The sequence below is a fragment of the Neophocaena asiaeorientalis genome, unplaced genomic scaffold, assembly GCF_003031525.2.
Source record: "Neophocaena asiaeorientalis asiaeorientalis breed wild unplaced genomic scaffold, Neophocaena_asiaeorientalis_V1.1 scaffold148, whole genome shotgun sequence".
Taxonomy (NCBI): domain Eukaryota; kingdom Metazoa; phylum Chordata; class Mammalia; order Artiodactyla; family Phocoenidae; genus Neophocaena; species Neophocaena asiaeorientalis.
The window spans coordinates 4,985,838-5,005,848 of NW_020174050.1; the positions used below are offsets into that span (position 1 = coordinate 4,985,838).

Consider the following 20,011-nt stretch of genomic DNA (forward strand, 5'->3'; position numbering starts at 1 on the left):
GTATTCCAAGATTGGGAAATGCACGTTATTGCTTCACAGAAACACAGATAGGGGAGGATGAAGACCCCCAGGAGCGCATTTGCCCTCCTTCGGGCAGAGCGCCTAGGTGGGTGCAGGCTTAGACCTCTACGCTCAGCTGTGCTGCTCTCCTCTAACCCCAGGGTTAATTCTCATACATTTTCCAGGTCGGGTTCATTCGTGCCCCCTGCCCATGAACACCATCACGCTTAACTTCCTGTTTTCCTATTTTTGCCAGAGATGCGTGTGCAGACCCGGACCCTGCAGACACAGGCACCTCTGAGTCCTTCGGCCCAGAGCACCTGACCTCTGACCCCCAGCACAGGAAAGCAGCATGGTCAGGAGGGGTTAAACTTCGGCTGAAGCACAGGTAAGAGGCACAGAGGGCTGCGCTGAGCGGTTCGGAAGAGGGACTTGGCTGCTGGAAGAGGGAATCGGGGGCAGGGCTGGTCGAGAACACAGATGCGTGAGAGAGCTGAGGAGGGCCCGGACGAGGGGGTCAGATGGAAGCTCGGGGTTCAGAAGGATAACCACCTAATGATAGTTTTCAAACTAGGTTCTGAAGAAGCATCAAGTTCCTGGGAGGTAATCTGGGGGTCCCTCAAATCATTTGATGCAAATATCTTTTTAAAAATACATTGGCAACTGTATTTAAAGCTATAATTAAAAACACTAAAAGAGATACACCAACATCTTACACTTTGGAAATGACTAATGTGTTACATTGTACAACAAGATTGATTCATCTCTGAACTGATATTCACTGAACACGTCTTATCTCTAGTTGAGGAATGTCCTGAGATTACAAAGTTGGTCTAATAAAAATTTGCAGGGGGCCTCCCTGGTGGCGCGGTGGTTGAGAGTCCGCCTGCCGATGCGGGGGATGTGGGTTCGTGTCCCGGTCCGGGAAGATCCCACATACCGCGGAGCGGCTGGGCCTGTGAGCCATGGCCGCTGAGCCTGTGCATCCGGACGGAGCCTGTGCTCCGCAACGGGAGAGGCCACAGCGGTGAGAGGCCCGCGTACCGCAAAAAAAAAAAAAATTTGAAGCTACTTATCTGTGCTTTCTATGTGCTAGGGCTTTGCATACGTCATCAAATTCTCACACCAGCGCTGTGAGGTTTGCACTAGTGTAAAGGCATCTCGTTAGGAGGCGGTAGATTCAAATCCAGGCAGTTTGAGCTCACAGCCACTCCACCCTATTGCCTCAGCAATCAGCATAACAGAATCTACTTCCTAGGACAACTGTGGGAATTCAATGAGATAAGGTATTCAGCACTTAGCACGGAGCCCCGCTCCTGGGGAACAAGAAATAAATGTCAGGTGAAGTAAACATTAGGTGGTGGTATAATGATGTTCCCGTTATCATTCTCATAATGCCTTTCATCACTGTCACATAAGTCTGTGTGCCAGCGTGAAAGGCAGTATAATATAGTGAGTAAGATGGAGCGGGGGGGATTGTCTGTGGAATCAGCCTACCTAGAATTCAAATCTTGATTCTGCCACTTAATAGATAACTGCAGGCAAGTTATTTAAACTTTGTTTCCAATCTATAAAATGAGTTTAATAGCTAATCTACCCCAAAGAGTTGCCGAAAGGATTGAAAATGCTAATATACATAAAACACTTAGAGTGGTACCTAGCCCATCGTAAGCGCTCAGTAGATGTTGGTTATCATTGTTGTCAATTATCCTGATTTCAGTTTGCGAGGGCGTGGCTCTTTCATGTAGACACGTGGGCTTGGATTAGAAATAAATAAACATTATAAACAGATTTATGCAATTACCCATGTTTATGCAAATATACATTAAAGTATTTGTTATATTTCCTATAATCCAACAACACTTGTATATGGTATCTACATTAAGATTCTCTGTAAGGTTCTCTTTGAAAAAAGGATTCAAAAGAAGTTTGAACATACCAGTTGAGGACAGGCTGAGATTTGCAGAAGGCTCCATCTATAAGGGCAAAATGTTGCTCCAGGGACAGCCTGAAGAAGAAGAATCCCCAAGGTTACTGCTATTCCTTTCAGCCTCCTAGGATCTTCAGAATGTAGAGGGTCAGAGCCTTTTATTTAACGAGACGCCACTGAGGTGTGTAGGTTAATGTAGCATCAGTGCCAAAGTACTTTAGGCCAGAAAGTCCTAGTTAGGAAGTTATCGCCCTGGCCTGGGTGGGCAATGATCGAGGCTTGAACTTAGCAAGTGGTGGTGGGACAAGAGATGAGACAGATTTGGTTTGAGTTTAGGAGACAGATCAAGAGCAGGTTAAGAGCATGAAGAGTGGAACCACGCAGACCTGGGTTTGAGCTTGAAACAATTGAAATATTTCATAAAACAATCCTTAACAGTTGGATGAAACAAGTGAGCCTCAATGTGTGTCCAGTTGGCATCCTAACCACGCAGAGATTGTGGTTAGAACCATGAAGCGATTATCTTTAAAACAAGCTGGGGTTGCCCTCATCAGCGTGGTCAGAACTGGCTCATGACGCTGTGTCCGTATGAAGGGAGACTGTAAGGGAGCAGATAGGCAAGCAATTTCCTTTTGAAAACGTCATGACCTGCATGTTGCATACCTCACGCCCGCTCATGTCCTATTGGCTGGAATTTTTGCTCTACTTATACTCTAAGAATTTTACTTGTGTGTGTCTTGTCTCCAAAAGTATATCATAAGCCCCTACAATAGTCCACCTCATAACTCTTCCCTATGCTCTGAGGTCTCTGCAACCCAGGTCTTACTGATGTTGGACTAAACTTGGAAATTGGTGTGGTTCTCATCCAATTTATTCGGATCCCAAATCCTGCCCATTTTGTTTTTTACTTTTTATTTTGAAATAATTTTAGACTCACAGAAAAGCTGTGAAAATAGTACAGAGATTTCCCATCCACCCATCACCCACCTTTCTCTAATGCTAACATCTTTGAAAACCATAGTGTAAATATTAAAACTAAGAAATTATCATTGGTGTAATACTATCAACAGACTATAAGGCTTTATAGACTTTATTCAGATTTCACCTTCCCCACCACCACCCCCGCTAATGTCCTTTTTCCATTCCAGGATCCTACGTTGTATTTAATTGTCATGTTTCCTTAGTCTCCTCTAATCTGTGATACTTCCTCAGTCTTTCCTTGTCTTTTATGACCTTGACACTTTGAAGAGTATGGGCCAGTTATTTTGTTGAACGCTTTCTATTTCGGTTTGTCTGATACTATCTCATGGTTGGATTGAGGTTGAGCATTTTTGGCAAGAATACCAGAGAAGTGATGTGTCCTTCTTAGTGTGTCCTCTCCCGGGTTACATGGTGTCAGTGTTTTACTACTGGTGATGTTAACCTTGATTACCTGGTTAAGGTGATGTTGCCAGGTTTCCTCACTGTAAAGTTATTGTTTGTCTCCTTGTAAACGAATACATATCTTGAGGGGGGAGATAGTTTTGAGGCTGTACAAATATTCTGTTTTTCCTCAAACTTTCTCCCACTGTTTTTAGCATCTATCAACGGATATTGTCTGTGACCGTTATTACTGTAATGTTCTAAAGGTGAGTCTGTATTTCCTTCATTCCTCCCACATTTATTAATTGGAAGTCTTCTGTAAGGAGGAGCTGTCTCCTTCCTCCACTTATTTATTTATCCAACTATTTATATCAGTAAGGACTCCTTCCTATTATTTTATTCTGTGGGTTATAATCCAATACTGTTATTTATTTTATTGCTCAAATTGTTCCAGCTTCGGCCACTAAGAATTCTTCCAAGCTGGCTGTGGTCTAAGTCCTGTTTTGAGATATGGGAAGGGGTGAGGTGCTGATGTCTTTAGACAGAGCAGACATGATGTGCTTATCATCTGAGGAGTCTCACAGGTGTTGAGGTGGAAGGTTAGTAGTGGGCACTGAGCAAGTCTAATTCATGACAGGTCACAGAAGCCTACACCGATTTTGAAATTGAAAAGAGCTGTGATCACCTCATGAGCTAATTCCAAGTCCAGTGGGTCATGGGTATGTGTAGCTCCTTTTTCATGGAGAAAATAGCCAGAAAGGATTTTCTCACTTATTTATAAGAAAAAGGAAAGAGCAAAAGGAAGAAACTCCCCTCCACCCTCACTCCAGGTATATACAGAGACCAGCCAAACCACCAAGGTAAAGAGAGAAAGAAGCTCTTAGTGGTCCAGGGCTTAATGTTCGCACACATCCAATCCCACCTTTCCTTTTTTGCTTGGATCCCTGAGTTCTCTCTTGTCGGACTTGTCAATGGGAGTCCTATGATCTAACTTATCTCGGCAGAACTTCTCCCTAAAATCTGTCAAGCCTCAGGCTAGGGTATTTCAATGAGTTAGTTCAAGAGACAAAATGTTCCAGCTTAAAACTCAAGATTTTCCAAGCCAGTGCTTTCCTCCATGAGCTTCCTGTCCCATCCTCATTCTCCACCACCAGTCACCACCATCATTATAATGACCATCTCATCTAATCAGTAAACACTTCCCATACATGGTGATATGTGCTCTGTAAAGTAAATTGAGATGAATGGGTCATAGACGCTCAGGCTTTGACTCTTCATTCATCCTTATTTGGGCAGCAGGGTTAGCAGCTGGCACTCGCACTTCCACTGGCAGTGAGTGCTGTCCTCGTCCTCCTGACTTAGCGAGCTCAGGACAGTGCGTCTCAGGAAGCCTCAGTGGATGTTGCTGTAGGACCTCTTTCAGTAGCCTCCAAAGGGTGGGAAGCTTAAAGCAATCAACACTCAGCTTCGCAGACAGCGGCATTTTTGCACGCGGAGGAGGGTGTAGGTTTAGCAGAGAAGATCAATTAAAAAGGAAACTTCCTGGGCTTCCCTGGTGGCGCAGTGGTTGCGAGTCCGCCTGCCGATGCAGGGGACACGGGTTTGTGCCCCGGTGCGGGAAGATCCCACATGCCGCGGAGCAGCTGGGCCCGTGAGCCACGGCCGCTGAGCCTGCGCGTCCGGAGCCTGTGCTCCGCAACGGGAGAGGCCACAGCAGTGAGAGGCCCGCGTACCGCAAAAAAAAAAAAAAAAAACTTCCTGATTGCAGTTTGATGCATGTTATCAGCAGATGATTTTCCTTGCTTCCCTCCTCCTCCTGCCCACAGAATAGAATTCTGGCATTCCCAAGCTGTGTGCTATTGTCTAAGATGCTGGCTCTTCTCCGGGAAAGTTACTAAGGGTCACTTTCTCTTCTTCCCTCTTAGAGAGCAGGAATTGAATTTTAATTGACAATCTACAGAGGTGGCTGGGAATGAGTCCCTCCCACTTGCACGGAGCTTAGTGAGTTCCAGGCGATTCGGGCTGTCTGATGGGAGTTGCATGGAATCATTGAGAAGCCTTTGCAGCCCAGGGAGGAGCAGAAAGAGCAGTTAACAGGGTGAAATGGCTTTTTATCCCTCTCCTGAATATGACATGCAGTTGGCCAGAGGGTTGTTATCTAGGATGATTCTCTTTGCCACAAGGTAAGCCCACTATTATGTTAGAATGAGATTTTGAATCTTGCATGGCAGGATTCTCAGCTGATAAGCCTTTCACAGATATCTTTCTGATGTTGTGCTATGTCTATTTATAAAGAAAAATTAATAACCAACCGCATATTAAATTTAAGCCCATTTCTCTAAATTGTCATGAAAATTCTCATTATTTGAGCACCCCGGGTAATTCAGTGTACTATTAATGTTTCTGTGTGGGAATTTTCAATCATTTTCTCTCCTGTATATACAGTCACCATATTAATGATGTACGTATTTAGAGTGGCTCTTTATCTCATTCGGATTAGCAGTTGCTCTTTGTCGTGTACTTCATGGTTTTGCTTCCCCATTTCCCCGGGGAGTTTCAAGTAAACAATTTCTTTTTCTCACAAGGAAAGGCTACTTATCTATGTACTGGTAGCCAAGTTCTCTATTCTCATTGCCAACGTTTGTATAAAGAAAAGGAACCTGCAAATGTAGTCTCAATATTAAAAGAAAAGGTGTGGTCTTCTCATTTGAGTTTACATGAAAAGAAGTGTGTATTGAGATTGCTGGGTGTACAGTGTTTACTTCCATCACAATTGAAGGTTTAAATACTTGATTATCTTTTCCCTTTTTCACAATAATTTGAATTCAGCTTTTATCCATATACAATCTTTGATTTGAAATTTTTGTTCAGAGCTATGCTTAATGCCAATGTTTGCATCCCTAGATGCTTTTACTTAAAAGGAAATATGATATGGCAAAGAACAGGTGGCTGCACCAGTAGTGGTAATGTTCTGGATCTCCAGGTGACTTGAATCTTTATTTTATTATTACGGGCATTCATTTTGTTATTATACCATGTAAAAGGTAAAAAAGAAAATAGGAACTGCTTAGATTATAAAACACATATATAAAGAGAGGCATCCAGGACTGGTATTTCAAGTTTAATTTGGCATCCTTTCACTTGAAGGCGAATGAATAAGAGAGAACATTCTTCTGAGTTTTATTATTTTCTCCCCAACAGTATCAGGTTATGTGTGGATCGTGGTGGTGGTTAAACTCCTCCTTGTTGTGAAATTAATTATGGAAATGCTGGCGGGTAGGAACTGAGGGGCTGGAACAAGTGTTCATAAAGTTTTCATCCACTTTGCCTTAAAACCTTCACTATTCTTTTCATTCAGGTCTTTTCTGGTATGATTTTAAAATGTGGATCCTTCTTTTGACCATTGTTTAAGGTCCCTATCTAAAATTAATGCTTTCTGTCCTTTTTTTTTTTATTTTGTTGTTGCCTTTAATTTCTCATTTGCAACCTATTCCTCTAAATGAGGAGAAAGTGAAATAGAGAAGAGAAAAACACGATACAATGCATGACTTACTCCAAAAGAGAATTCAGTGTCTTTAGTGTTAGAAGTTTGGGGAGCATTTATTTGTTTTTGTTGAATGGGATGGTGTTTAGAAAAAAAGCACTACCAAAAGGTAAGGCATTGGCCTCACACACAAAAACTTTTCGTTACTGTTTTGGCAAATGAAATTTAGCTTATACTTTAAGCATTGCATAAAAGTTAATTAGCTTGATTTTGAAATGTCTTGGTTGGTATGTGGTGTAAAGGGTATCCTTTAAACCCTCAAAGGACAATCTTCTGTGGGATTACACACGGAGGAGGAGGGTGTCCAGCCTCCTGACACAGATATTAGGCCATTATAAAAGCCTCAGAAATGTTTGCTTGTTAGATTTTTCTGTGAATCCAAAAAGTCAAAGTATAGCCTTGAGTAGCCCAGTAGTCATAGAAACTAGAGGTTAGGGATGCTGAAAAGGGCCAAAGGATATCTCAAAAGCAATGTCTTTGCCAACCATGTGCTAAGGGACAATTACACCTTTTTTTACATTTTGGAAGATAATGGGTGTTTTCAACCCTGAAAGTTCTTGAGAGCTTGTCCGTCTCCTGTGAACATGTAGAAAACATATCTCAGGGCTTCCCTGGTGGCGCAGTGGTTGAGAGTCCGCCTGCCGATGCAGGGGACACGGGTTCGTGACCCGGTCCGCGAGGATCCCACATGCCGGGGAGCGGCTGGGCCCGTGAGCCATGGCCGCTGAGCCTGCGCATCCGGAGCCTGTGCTCCGCAACGGGAGAGGCCACAACAGTGAGAGGCCCGCGTACCGCAAAACAAAACAAAACAAAACAAAAAACAACAACAAAAAAAAAGCCATATCTCAACATAGGGTGATTCTTCATTTATTCCAGAGAGAGTTTCGTCTGGATCTATGAATGAAACAGTGCTATGAGTACAGTCCAGTGCATCTTAACTTGGTCTTAGTTTTCAGTGGCTGTATATTTTTATCGTCAGTGTTTGGGGCACATAATCTTCCTATAAACAGGAAATGCCTAGAAAGGCATTGTTGTTCAAATATGAATCATCTATTCTTCTATACTAAAGAAGGTGTAATTATAATATCCCCCCTAAGAATCACTTGCACGATGACATTTAATTATTCATGTTAAGTTTGTTCCCCCTTTAAAGCATGAAAGGGGCAACTTAGCAGTAACTACCAAAATTGCAAGTGCATTTTAGTTTGAGCCAGCAATTCCACTTCTAGGAATTTCTGCAGATATGTGGACACAGACAGAAAACTGTGCAGACATGGTTATTCATTGAAGCATTATTTGTAATAACAAAGACTGGAAATCAAAAAGTGTCTACAAAAAAGGGTCTGGTTGAAGAAATATGTTATATGCACACAATGGAATACCAGGCAGCTAAAAGGGGGGAAAAAAAAAGCTACGAGGAAGCTCTGTAGGTACTGATATAGAATGATCTCCAGTAGATGTTGTTAAGTTCAAAAAAGCAAGGGGTAGAACACCACATAGCTTTCCTTTTGTGAAACGGGTGAAAAGACATTTGTTCATATTTGCCTATACTTGCATAACAAAGCACTGGAAAACATACATAAGAAATTAACCACAGAGGTTTGCTTGTAGGGGGAAGAGAAATGGGTGGAGAGGGCTGGGAAGGAGAGTAAGACTTCTTAATGGCTTTGATCTTTTTTTTTTTTAAACTGTGTGAATTAATTACCTATTCAAAACAATACCTGAAGTAAATTTGGGGAAAATATTAAGATTTGATAAATTTTGGTAATGAGTACACATGAGTGTTTTTTATATTCACTTGAGTGCATTTATGTGTGTTTGAAGTATTTCATAATTTTTTAAAAGATGAGGAAAAATAGGAAAAGAAATAACAATGATACACAAAAGAACCTTAAGAAACATGTTTTGTCCCCTGCTAAGCACAAAGTGTTCAGTAATTGTATCATGAAGACTCTCAACCCAAATCCATGCTATGTTAATTCTGGTAAACGTAATTTACAGAATACATTGATATTAGTGTTTTTTCTTTCTTTTTGGGGGGGAGTGGGTAAGACTAGAATCTTGTTATGATGGACTTTGTTGTCTACTATAGCATCGTGTCTATTATAGCACTAAACAAATGATGGCAGATGGGGGTTAGTAAGTGAATTAAGAAACATGATGTTTTATTTGGTAGTGCTGGTATTGAGTGTATTTGGTATTTTTACATGTTCAACTCATGTCCAGTTGATAACTAGCATGGTTTATAAAGTTAGTGCACCCAGAAGAGCCCAAGCAAAGTCTCAGTCATAACGGCTCATCAAAGAACAGCATCAACAAAAAAAATTAACTCCAACTCTTAGAATTTCTTATTATCCAAGTTGTGGTTGTCACCTTCTCCATTTATCCAAAGCATACCAGTGCTTCAAGGTCATCCGAAGTCCCAGTCTACTACCAGGCCTTTTGGCCAACTTCAGACCCCATTCTTGATCACTGGCAGCAAGGTGCTTAAACCAAAATCCTCAGGAGCTAGCATGGCCCAGTATGATCTCGTGACTTTCCTACCATCCGCTCTTCATTCCCAAGGCTCTGGGCTACAGTCTGTTCTGCTTCTTGAAATCCTCACATTTATTCCTGCCTCAAGGCCTTTGTGTTTCTTTTTTGCTTTGTGCGCTAAATACTCTGCCCCCAGCTCTTTGCAAGGTTGATTCCTTCTTATCATTTAGATCTGGTTCGGGTGTAACTCTCCCAAAGAGGCTGTCCCTGATCCAAAGCAGGATCCCCGGTCACACTCTCACATTACCCAGTTCTATTTCCTTCAGAGCCCATATAAGTACATGAAAATTCCCTGTTTATTTGCTTACTTGTTAATTGTCTGTCTCTCTACTCTGCCCACCTCACCTCTTTTATACTGCTCATTGCTCAGAAGTTAAGAACACAGGTTCCGGGGACAGATGCCTGAGTTTAAATATCAGCTCTGCTCCTCAAAACCCTTGTGACATGGGCTTCCCTGGTGGCGCAGTGGTTGAGAATTCGCCTGCCGATGCAGGGGACGCGGGTTCATGCCCCGGTCCGGGAGGATCCCGCGTGCCGCGGAGCGGCTGGGCCCGTGAGCCATGGCCGCTGGGCCTGCGCGTCCGGAGCCTGTGCTCTGCCACGGGAGAGGCCACAACAGTGAGAGGCCTGCGTACCGCAAAAACAAACAAACAAACAAACAAACAAACAAAAAACCCTTGTGGCCGTGGATGGGTTGCTTAGTCTCTCTTGATTACCTCATTTTCTCATTAATGGTCCTATGTCATAAAGATACGGTTTAAAGGTTAAGTGAGAAACTGTGTCAAGTGCCTGGAATGATGCTTGGCACTCAGTAGGCACTCAGATATTTTTCGAGTGAATGAGTAATACTTAGATGCTCTTTAATATTTTTTCTTGCATCTGAGGCTCCCCAACAAGATTATAAACTCCTTGAGGGCATCTGTGACCTCCCAGAGCTCCAGTTGTACTTCAGCAGGGTAGAAGGCGCATAGTAGGTGATCAGTGAATACTGCTCGAAAGACGTGAACTGCTTTATTGTAGGTTTCTCCAAAATATGCTTTCATTCCTGAATCTCTGTGTGTTAGGGCAAAATCATCTAAGAAGGACATCATGCCACTTGCTAGTTCCAGTTTCATCAGCCTACCCATCCCACGCAATTAAGCTTCCTTGTTTGTGGTTAGGAATGCAACAAAAGGGCTTTGTTTGAATTACATGCACACACAAAACTTAGTTGGCCCTATTTTAAAATTAAATCGTCTTCTGACTCTTATTGATATACTCATGATGTAATATGCTTTAGGCAAATATTTCCTTATCTTCGTTAAGATCAGAGGGATCCTAAAATGTCAAAGCATGCTGTGCTCTTTAGGAATGCTTATTAAATTATTTGCATCATTGAAAAAGTCAATAAACAGCTGTTTGACTTTTTTGGTTATCTCCAGGTACAGTGAATTATATTTTCAAAATGAGAGGCTATTTTTAAAATACTTGGCTTTTTTAATAGGTAACGCATGTACACAGACATAATTCAAAAGTTAGAAAAGGAAATAGAGTGAAAACTAAGTTTTCCTCCCCAGAGGCAGTCATTGGTTCTAGTTTCTCAAGTGTTCTTCCAGAAATACTCTTTACATTAATAAGTGTAAGTGATTCTGTATAGTTTTCCCCACATACAGCAGTATACTGTACGCACAGTTCTGTATCTTACAATTGTCCTTTAACCATATATTTTGGAGATATGTCCATATCCATATGTATAGAACTACTCAGTTCTTTTAATGGCCACATACATATTCCGTTGTGTGGAGGTACCACACTGACTTAACTGGTCTGCTGCTGTTGAGTATTTTGGTTGTAATCTTTTGACGGATATGTTATTTTAAAATTATTTTGCTGAATGTTGCCAAACTGCTCTTTATTCAGGTGCACTGATTTACACGCCCACCCTGCTCCAGCCAGGTCCTAGAGTTGGTGGGCTATATTTTGGTCATCTTTTTCATTGTTCTTTTTCCTCATTTCATCACTTAATTGTACATATCGGAAGAATCTTATAAAACAAAGATTTCTCTCTGAAACCTCCCAACATATGTTCTGCATCCAAAAGAAAGGGGTATGTTTTTCAGAGCCTACTGATTTGCTTGTTTCACAAGCACCCTGTTCTTAATGTATCGATGTTACACCTGGGATGAAATCTTCCTCTACCCCAGGACAAAGAGTTAACCTCTGCAATCCACCCCGGAGAAGCAGCTCCGCAAGTTGGGTGTCCTGTCTTGGCATTGCAAGTCTTGGGCACTTACTTTATCTTTAAGAATTATTTCTTTATGATTTATTAGAGGAATACTTCATTTGGTCTCCCCACCAGAATGTAAGCTCCCTAAGGGCAGAGACCATATCTTAGTTATTAAATCTTTTAAGTATCTCTAATCAGTTTTGACTCTTCAGTCCTCATCTGTCATGCCCATGAGCCCCATCCACCACATCAAGCCCCTCACTTTTCCCTCTTCGGGCTTCCTAATGAAGATAGAGGACAGTGGGTGTGAAGTCCCTCCAGCTGTCCTCCCAGCCACTCCCTTTCATGTGAGCATCAACATCTTACCTCCTCCTTTCTTCTCATTTACTTCGGTGGACCTGCCTTTACTCCTACGTAAGGTCGTGTGCTCTAGAATCCCATCCTTGCCTACTTCCTCATGAGTCTTACGGAGCGTCAGCCTCTCCTCATCCGGTGTCTTGGGCTGTGCGTGTATGCACTCCCTGTCTCATACAGATTTGCTCATACGTCTCATTATTTAAAACAAAACAGCAAGAACAAATCCTTTTCACTCCCTGGCCCCCTCTAGCCTCCTAGCTACCACCTTCTTTCTCCCCTTTAGAGCCAAGGTCTTGAAAGAATGCTCTGTCTCCATTTTCTCTCTCATTCACCTCTTACCCCATCCTAATCAGGCCTCTGCCCCTGTCATTCCATTGCAAAGACTCATCAGGCATCAAATCCAGTGGACGTGCATCTACCCACATCACACTCACCTCTCGGTAGCAGTTGGAATGATTGACAGTTCCTCCTCCTTGTCCCCGCTAGGATGCTGTGAAACTCCCATACTCTCTTGTTGGACTTTCCCCAAGCCCGTTCCACCCCCAAACTGTGATAGTTCTCGGAGGCCCATCCTGAAAGCACTTCCTTTCTGTCTCCTATGCACTGTCCCCAAGCAGCTTGTCTTTTCTCAGAGGACATGTGTTTTATGACTCCTCAATGTGTATGTGCAGCCCAGACTCCAGCCCTGTGGGCCCCACTGCTTCCTGTCCACCACTGCAGTCCCAAACGCCCCTCACATTGCACGCCCCAAGTGAGCCATCTGCCTCCCCGCTCTGTTTCCCCCCTTCCTCGCTCCACTCCCCTCCCTCCATCTCATAGTTCTTACCATTCTAGTTCAAGCTACAAACATGAAGACCGTCCTTCCTTCTTGACTATACTCTCTTCTACACCAACCACATCCAAGCGCTCACTAGGCTGGGAATTTCGCCTCCTGGGTGGTTGGTTCTTAGATCTGTCATCCCTTTAAGTTCACTGCCCCTGCCTTAGTGCCGGGTCTTGATTATCTCTTACCCTGGCCAAGACGATAGCCTCCGATCTTGTCTCTCTCAAATATATTCTCATTATTGGCAATATCTTCCTGAAACTCACATTTGAACATGGCCCTCCTTGGCTAAGGTTCTTCGGTGGCCTCCAAACCCATAGGATACTATTCACACCCTTCAGTGAGACCTCGACTCACTGAAGACCCTCAGTGAGACCCCCTAGCTCTTCACCTTCATCTGCTGCCTCCCTCTCTCACTCGTCATCTCCTCTCCACCTACTTTAGTTGCTTGTACCGTGTTCTTCTGCATTTCCATGCATTTGTCGTGCTGTTTCTTCTACCTGGATGTCCTTCCCTTCCGTTTTCCGCCCCCTGCCATCTGGAGAAATCTTTCATGGTTTCATGTGTTCGGTGACTGCCTCTTCTGAGTTCACTGAGCACCTTGTACGGGTCTCGATTACGGAACCCATCTCAGTGTCTTATAGCAGTTTACGTGGCTGTCTCTTCTACTGTACTGTGAATTATTTGGGTCTAGTGATACTTTGTTCTTCTTTGGATCCCCAGTGTCAGCATAGTGGCTGCCATGTAGAAAGTCTCTATGGATGCCCTTGAATGAATGGGAAGGAAATTGAAGAAAGGTCTGGATAGCTTACATTTAAAAGGGAGCCTTGCTATTGCTTTTTTTGTTTTTTATTTTTTTGCGGTACGCAGGCCTCTCACTGCTGTGGCCTCTCCCGTTGCGGAGCACAGGCTCCGGACGTGCAGGTTCAGCGGCCATGGCTCACGGGCCCAGCCGCTCCACAGCATGTGGGATCCTCCCAGACCGGGGCACGAACCCGTGTCCCCTGCATCGGCAGGCAGACTCTCAACCACTGCGCCACCAGGGAAGCCCGTTGCTATTGTTTTTAAAGCACAAAGGGAAATTTTTTTTCACTTAACCTAGATGAAACAGCGTATCTCCATTGTCATCTGCACAGCCCCCTTTTTTTTTTTTTTTTTTTTTTTTTTTGCGGGACCCAGGCCTCTGACGGTTGTGGCCTCTCCTGTTGCGGAGCACAGGCTCCGGACGCTCAGGCTCAGCGGCCATGGCTCAGGGGCCCAGCCGCTCCGCGGCATGTGGGATCTTCCCGGACCGGGGCACGAACCCGTGTCCCCTGCATCGGCAGACGGACTCTCAACCACTGCGCCACCAGGGAAGCCCCACAGCCCCCTTTTATACTTCAGAGTCTGATTCAGAACCTTCAGCAAGGTGTCTGACCCTTCATGAAGGAGGTGTTGAAGGAGGTGTACCAGCTGATACTAAGCCTAGGTAGCTACATTCTGTCAATGCTTCAGGGCACCTCCTCTTCTCTCCATTAAGATTTCAGTCTAGAAATCCCTGAAGGTGTTGGTAAACATTATCTCACTTTTCTGCCAAAAATAATGTTCAGCCACTCTCTCTCGACTCTGACCTTCTATAGTAGTGTAATCGTCCTTACCAAATTCATCCATCCTTCAGTATTGCAGTCTGAAGAACACCCACTTTTCCCCTTTGGCTTTGTCAGTTCTTTGTGTTATAAGGGCAGGATGTTTAAAGGTGAAGTCATTGACTTGCAAAATGAGAAACTGTTTTGGAGAGCATCTTGTTTATACTCCGCAGATCAGAGTGTGTTAACACCAAGGTAGCTGGTAGTTTTTATGTCGTTCTTACCAAGATATTAAAATAATAGCATTTATCCAGCATCAGAATATCCCAGAGAACTTCAAAATCCCCAGAAAGTCCCTTGAGAGGTGGGCAGGAATTATTGCTCCCATATTCGTGTACGGACAAGTAGTGCAAAGAAAGACCAAGGCAACTCCATGTGCCTTAAATTAATAAAGCATGAAACGTTAACATGTAGGAAAGCTAGGTGAAGGTTATGTGGGATTTTTTCCAGCTTTATTGAGATATAATTGATACGTAACACTGCAACTTTAAGGTGTAGAACATCTTGATTTGATACATTTCTAAATGGCAAAATGATTACCACCACTGTATTAGATGCCAGCTGCATCCAGTCACATAGTTACCATTTCTGTCTTAGCTGGTGAGAACATTTAAAATCTGTTCCTTTAGCAACATTCAAGTATGTATATGATACGGAATTAGCTATAATCACCATGCTGTACATTAGATCCCTGGAACTTGTTAATCTTTATAACTTGAAGTTTGTACCCTTTGACTAAAATCTCCCCATTTCCTCCACCCTCTCAACCCCTGATAGCCACCACTCTACTCTGTTTTTCTGAGTTTGTCCTTTTTAGATGCTACACAGAAGTGAAATCATTCAGTATTTGTCTTTCTCTGTCTGGCTTATTTCACTTAGCATAATGCATCCAAGTTGTTGCAAATGGCACGATTTCCTTCTTTCCCGTGGCTGAATAATATCCCATTGTATGTATATATGGCATCTTCTTTATCCAGTCATCCACTGAAACTTAAGTTGTTTCTGTATCTTGGCTATTGTGAGTAATGCTGTAATGAACATGGGAGTGCAGATATATCTTTAAGTTCCTGATTTCAGTTTCTTTGGATATATGCCCAGAAGTAGGATCGCTGGATCATACTGTTAATTCTATTTTTAAGGACTCCATACTGTTTTCCATAGTGGCTGTACCAGTTTGCACTCTCACCAACAGTGCACTAGGGTTTATTCAGAAATTCTTTAAACTAAGTTTGCAATATTTTTACGTAACTGAAATCATGTCAAAATGAAAGGGAAAATAACCATATTAATAAAGCAGAAAAAAAAACAATGGTTACTAAGAGAAGTGAGCAGTAAGATCCATTTTCCAGTATTTACTTGATTGTTTTCCATCTCTGAGGATACAGCAGTCTCTGCTTCCAAGTCCATAAATCTCATTGGTGAAGAGATCAGCTGAGATTGCTCCTAACGCTGGGGGTCCCTCTCCTGTGTCTCCCCAGGCGCAGTGAACCTGCGGGCCGACCTCATTCTTGGCATTCAACCAAATTTGGGGAGAACCAACCCGATGCCAGCATGATGCAGATATCTCAGGGCACGATTGGCACTCCTTGGCCCCAGAGCTACCATTCCAGGTAAGTGGCCACAGCTGAGACCCAGGGGCTTCTTACTTTCAAATGTCCTGTTCCCAGAAAAGATTGTTTTCTTATACTTATCTTGAGTATTAAGTCTCTCTTCCCACTATCCTCATCCTCTTAAAACGCCTAACGGTGTACGAGTCATCTTCATATCCTGGGCTAGACTGGCATGAAGGGAGGACAGGATTATTTTGAACACTGACTGCTCATTTGAGATATTTATGGGGCCTGTTGATTCTCAGTCAGACATTTCTCAATTACACGTTATAGCTATACTATAGCTATGCTATAGCTCAATTACATGTTCTTCTATACTAGAAAAACTGACAACTCCCTCCCTCAGTGCTTAATGTCCTTTCTTCAAATATGTATCTGGTTTTTTTAATTAATTTTTATCGGAGTATAGTTGCTTTACAATGTTATGCTAGTTTCTACTGTACAGCAAAGTGAATCAGCTCTACGTATATACATATCCCCTCTTTTTTCGGATTTCCTTCCCATTTAGGTCACCACAGAGCATTGAGTAGAGTTCCCTGTGCTATTCAGTAGGTTCTCATTAGTTATCTATTTTATACATAGTATCAATAGTGTATATATGTCATTCCCCATCTCCCAATTCCTCCCACCCCACCCCCTTCCTCCTTGGTATGCATATGTTTGTTCTCTATGTCTGTGTCTATTTCTGCTTTGCAAGTAAGATCATCTATACCATTTTTTTAGATTCCACATATATGCATTAGTATACGGTATTTGTTTTTCTCTTTCTGACTTACTTCTCTCTGTATGACAATCTCTAAGTCCATCCTCATCTCTACAAATGACCCAATTTCATTCCTTTTTATGGCTGAGTAATATTCTACTGTATATATGTACCACATCTTCTTTATCCATTCCTCTGTATCTGATTTTTATCTGAATGATTTTATTCAGTATTTGAACTCCCCAGTTGGTTTTTCTCCTTCTGTGAAAGCCACTTATCCAGCTTAGCTCCAGTCGAAGCAGTTAACGCACCGAGGACTGCTCAGTGTATACTGTATACATTATCTCGTGTGGTCCTTCCTATACACCCTTGAAACAGATACAGTGTTCTTAACTCCATTTCACAGGACAGGATATTGAAGCTGGAAAGACGGCTTTGTCCAAGGTCAAACATTTGATCAGTACCCAAGTCAAGACTCAAATCCAGGCTAGGTTTCAAAGCCGTTGCATGTAATCTCCTATACTTCCTCTACACCAGTTATACTAGTTATTCTTCCTCTGCTTTTCTAGTCACTATATCCGTCAAGGTCCAGTCAGGGAAAAGCAGAGCCATCACGGGTATTACAGGAGAAGGGATTTATTATAGTAATCAGACCTTACACAAGTGAAGGGGACTGGGGAGAAGGGAGCCAAGCCTGATCACCCACTTAGTTCTTTATATTAAAGAGCTAAGTCAGGGGCTTCCCTGGTGGCGCAGTGGTTAAGAGTCCGCCTGCTGATGCAGGGGACACGGGTTCGTGCCCCGGTCCAGGAAGATCCCACATACCGCGGAGCGGCTGGGCCCGTGAGCCATGGCCGCTGAGCCTGCGCGTCTGGAGCCTGTGCTCCGCAGCAGGAGAGGCCACAATGGGGAGAGGCCACAATGGGGAGAGGCCACAACGGTGAGAGGCCCGTGTATCGCAAAAAAAAAAAAAAAAAAACTAAGTCAGGACGCCCCTACATTTACTTACCACTTTTTTGGAAGTACTTGGATATATAGGTTATGGTAGGGAGGTAGGAAAGTCAAGGTAATATGGGTCTCGCATACAAATGAGATGCAAGGGCTTGTCTGTATCAGGGAGTGGAGGATGTTTCTGGAAGGATTCCTTAACTACCAGGTGGTGGGTATGCATTTGGCGAGGACTCAGAAGCCCTAACACTCATGTCTGGTCAAATCAAGGGCCAAATCCTGGAGCTCTGACTGGTGGGCATGGCTCCCAGCACGTTAGAATACCTCCCTGGTTACCCTCCTTGTTACAGGCACTCCTCTCCCTTGCCCGTGTCCCTCCCAATAACCCTGAAAGAATTTCTTCTCACCATCTGAGCCATGTGTGCTCCGGGAACAGAGCTGCCAGCAGTGCCCACGCCCCGTGCAGGCGCAGTGCTTTTGCTCTGTGGGCACAGCGGTGTTGAAGGCCTTTAGAAGGTTAGATGCAGGGGCCTAAGAGTGTGAGGGAAGGACAGCACGATGGTGAGCTACTTGGGCTTCTAAGTGAGACCTCGGTTTAAATCTCCACTTCACCGCCTACTGCATGAGCTTGAGCCGATCACTTCACCTCTTTGATCTTGGTTTCCTTGTCTGTAAAATGAAATTCAGAATACAGATCTCATTGGTTCATAGTGAGGATTAAGCAAAATAACGTATGCAAAACATTTAGTGTAGTTCCTGAAACATAGTGAGCACTCAGTAACTATGAAAACTAATTATAATAATTAGGCTGAAGGCTTGTCAGAGGTACAGTGAAACCTCGTAATGGACTACGTTAATGGCATAAACCGGCACACACTTACAAAATGCAGGAGTGTATCAACAGGGTACCCCTAAACAGTGGGGCCCTTTGGAGCCTCCTAACCGCTAGCCTTAGGAGGCCCTCAATCTGAAGTCATACTGTGATCTAAAATACAAGCTTGTCCAAAGGCAGAAATAAGACGACTGCAATCAGTGCTTAGAATAAGTGCTCACAGTAACTAAGGTGAGCTCCAAGAGCCCTCAGGAGAAAGATGGCGCTGGCATCAGAAGTGCAATATTCTGAAGGCTCTGCTTCTCTACCTGCTGTTTCCTCCTCATCCCAACCTCCAGAGGCAGGTGGATCTTGTACTGTACCTACCAGTCTGTCATCTAATTCAAGCTTCAGCACAGCCTCCCGCTGACACAATGACTGTCAGCACAAAAGCTCTGTGGAGGAAGAGGGAGGGAGAAAGGGAAGCTCGGGTTACCCAGCTCCTGCTGCAGCCCAGAGCATCCTGTGGTCTGTTCATTCCATGCCTCCGTCTTGCAGCTCTGAGTTCTGCTCAGAGGGTCAGCCCTTGGCAGCTGTAGACGGAGAAGCTCTCCTGGCATGTTTCTGAGGAACACAGTGGCATCTAGTGGTCTGGTGGGTGGCATTCCTCTGACAGCCTTCTGACAGTTCCAGAAACCAGGAATATTACCTAAATGTGTGGATCTGCTTCTCATTAAGAAGCAGGAGAAAGAGGGAGCTCTAGGGTTGGGGAAGGGCAGGAGTGAGGAGAGAGGGAGAGAGAAGTTCAGAGAGACTGGAGACGTAATTTTCACTGTCCGCAAGCTAGCCTGGGTCTGGAATTCCACCGAAATTGTATTTCAGCCTCTTTCTGTCAGGTCCTTGTCACTGCCTTTTTGCTGTCATGCAGAAATCTCACAATGGTCCTAAAGTATTAGGACTTCTAAAGTCCTGTGTACTTTAGAAGAAACTTTGAAAAGTCATGTAGTCTGGTCCCCTCCTAAGAGGCTGAAATAACAGTATCAAAATACTAAAGAACCAGTATGTGTTCATTGATTCACTCCTTCAGCAAATATGTGTGGAATACCCACTACGTCTCAGATAAGTTCTGATTATTGAGGGTACAAGACTGAACGAGACATAAAAAGCCCCCAACCTGCTGTATTTGTTTCCCCAGGTGTGTTCCATGGAATAATAATCCATTAGATACTCCTTGGGAAAAAGCTTCTAGGGTCACATAAGTTTAGAAAACACTGCTTAGTATATTTTCCTTGAAGAACATCACATGAGCAAGTTTATTAAGGACTCAGGAGTCTTAATTACAATTATTTAAGTCATCTAGCCCAGTATTTTCCAAACATATTTGGTCACCTAAGCAATTAATATTCTGGGAGTACACTTCAGGAAATGTTTGCATACACTTGTGCTTTTTGCTGTGGTTTGAGTGTTTAGAAAATATTAATACTTTCAAACAGAGGTGATGTGATGTCAAGTAGTGGTAAGTGCCATGAAGAAAGTAAAGCAAAGTAACAGGGAGTA

At 43.4% G+C, this 20,011-nt stretch overlaps 1 protein-coding gene across 2 annotated transcripts in view; it reads left to right on the top strand.

The window, feature by feature from the left end:
• The first annotated feature begins 263 nt into the window (after positions 1 to 263).
• SHROOM3 (shroom family member 3) overlaps positions 264 to 20,011 on the top strand; it is a 57,754-nt gene continuing 38,006 nt past the window's right edge. The window contains exons 1-2 of one of the 2 annotated variants that reach the window (XM_024754109.1): positions 264 to 388; positions 15,861 to 15,992. In XM_024754109.1, coding sequence (XP_024609877.1) covers positions 15,934 to 15,992 — 59 coding nt within the window. In that variant the 5' untranslated portion in view covers positions 264 to 388; positions 15,861 to 15,933. The remainder of the gene's footprint in view (positions 389 to 15,860; positions 15,993 to 20,011) is intronic. The other variant, XM_024754110.1, reaches the window with a different exon arrangement.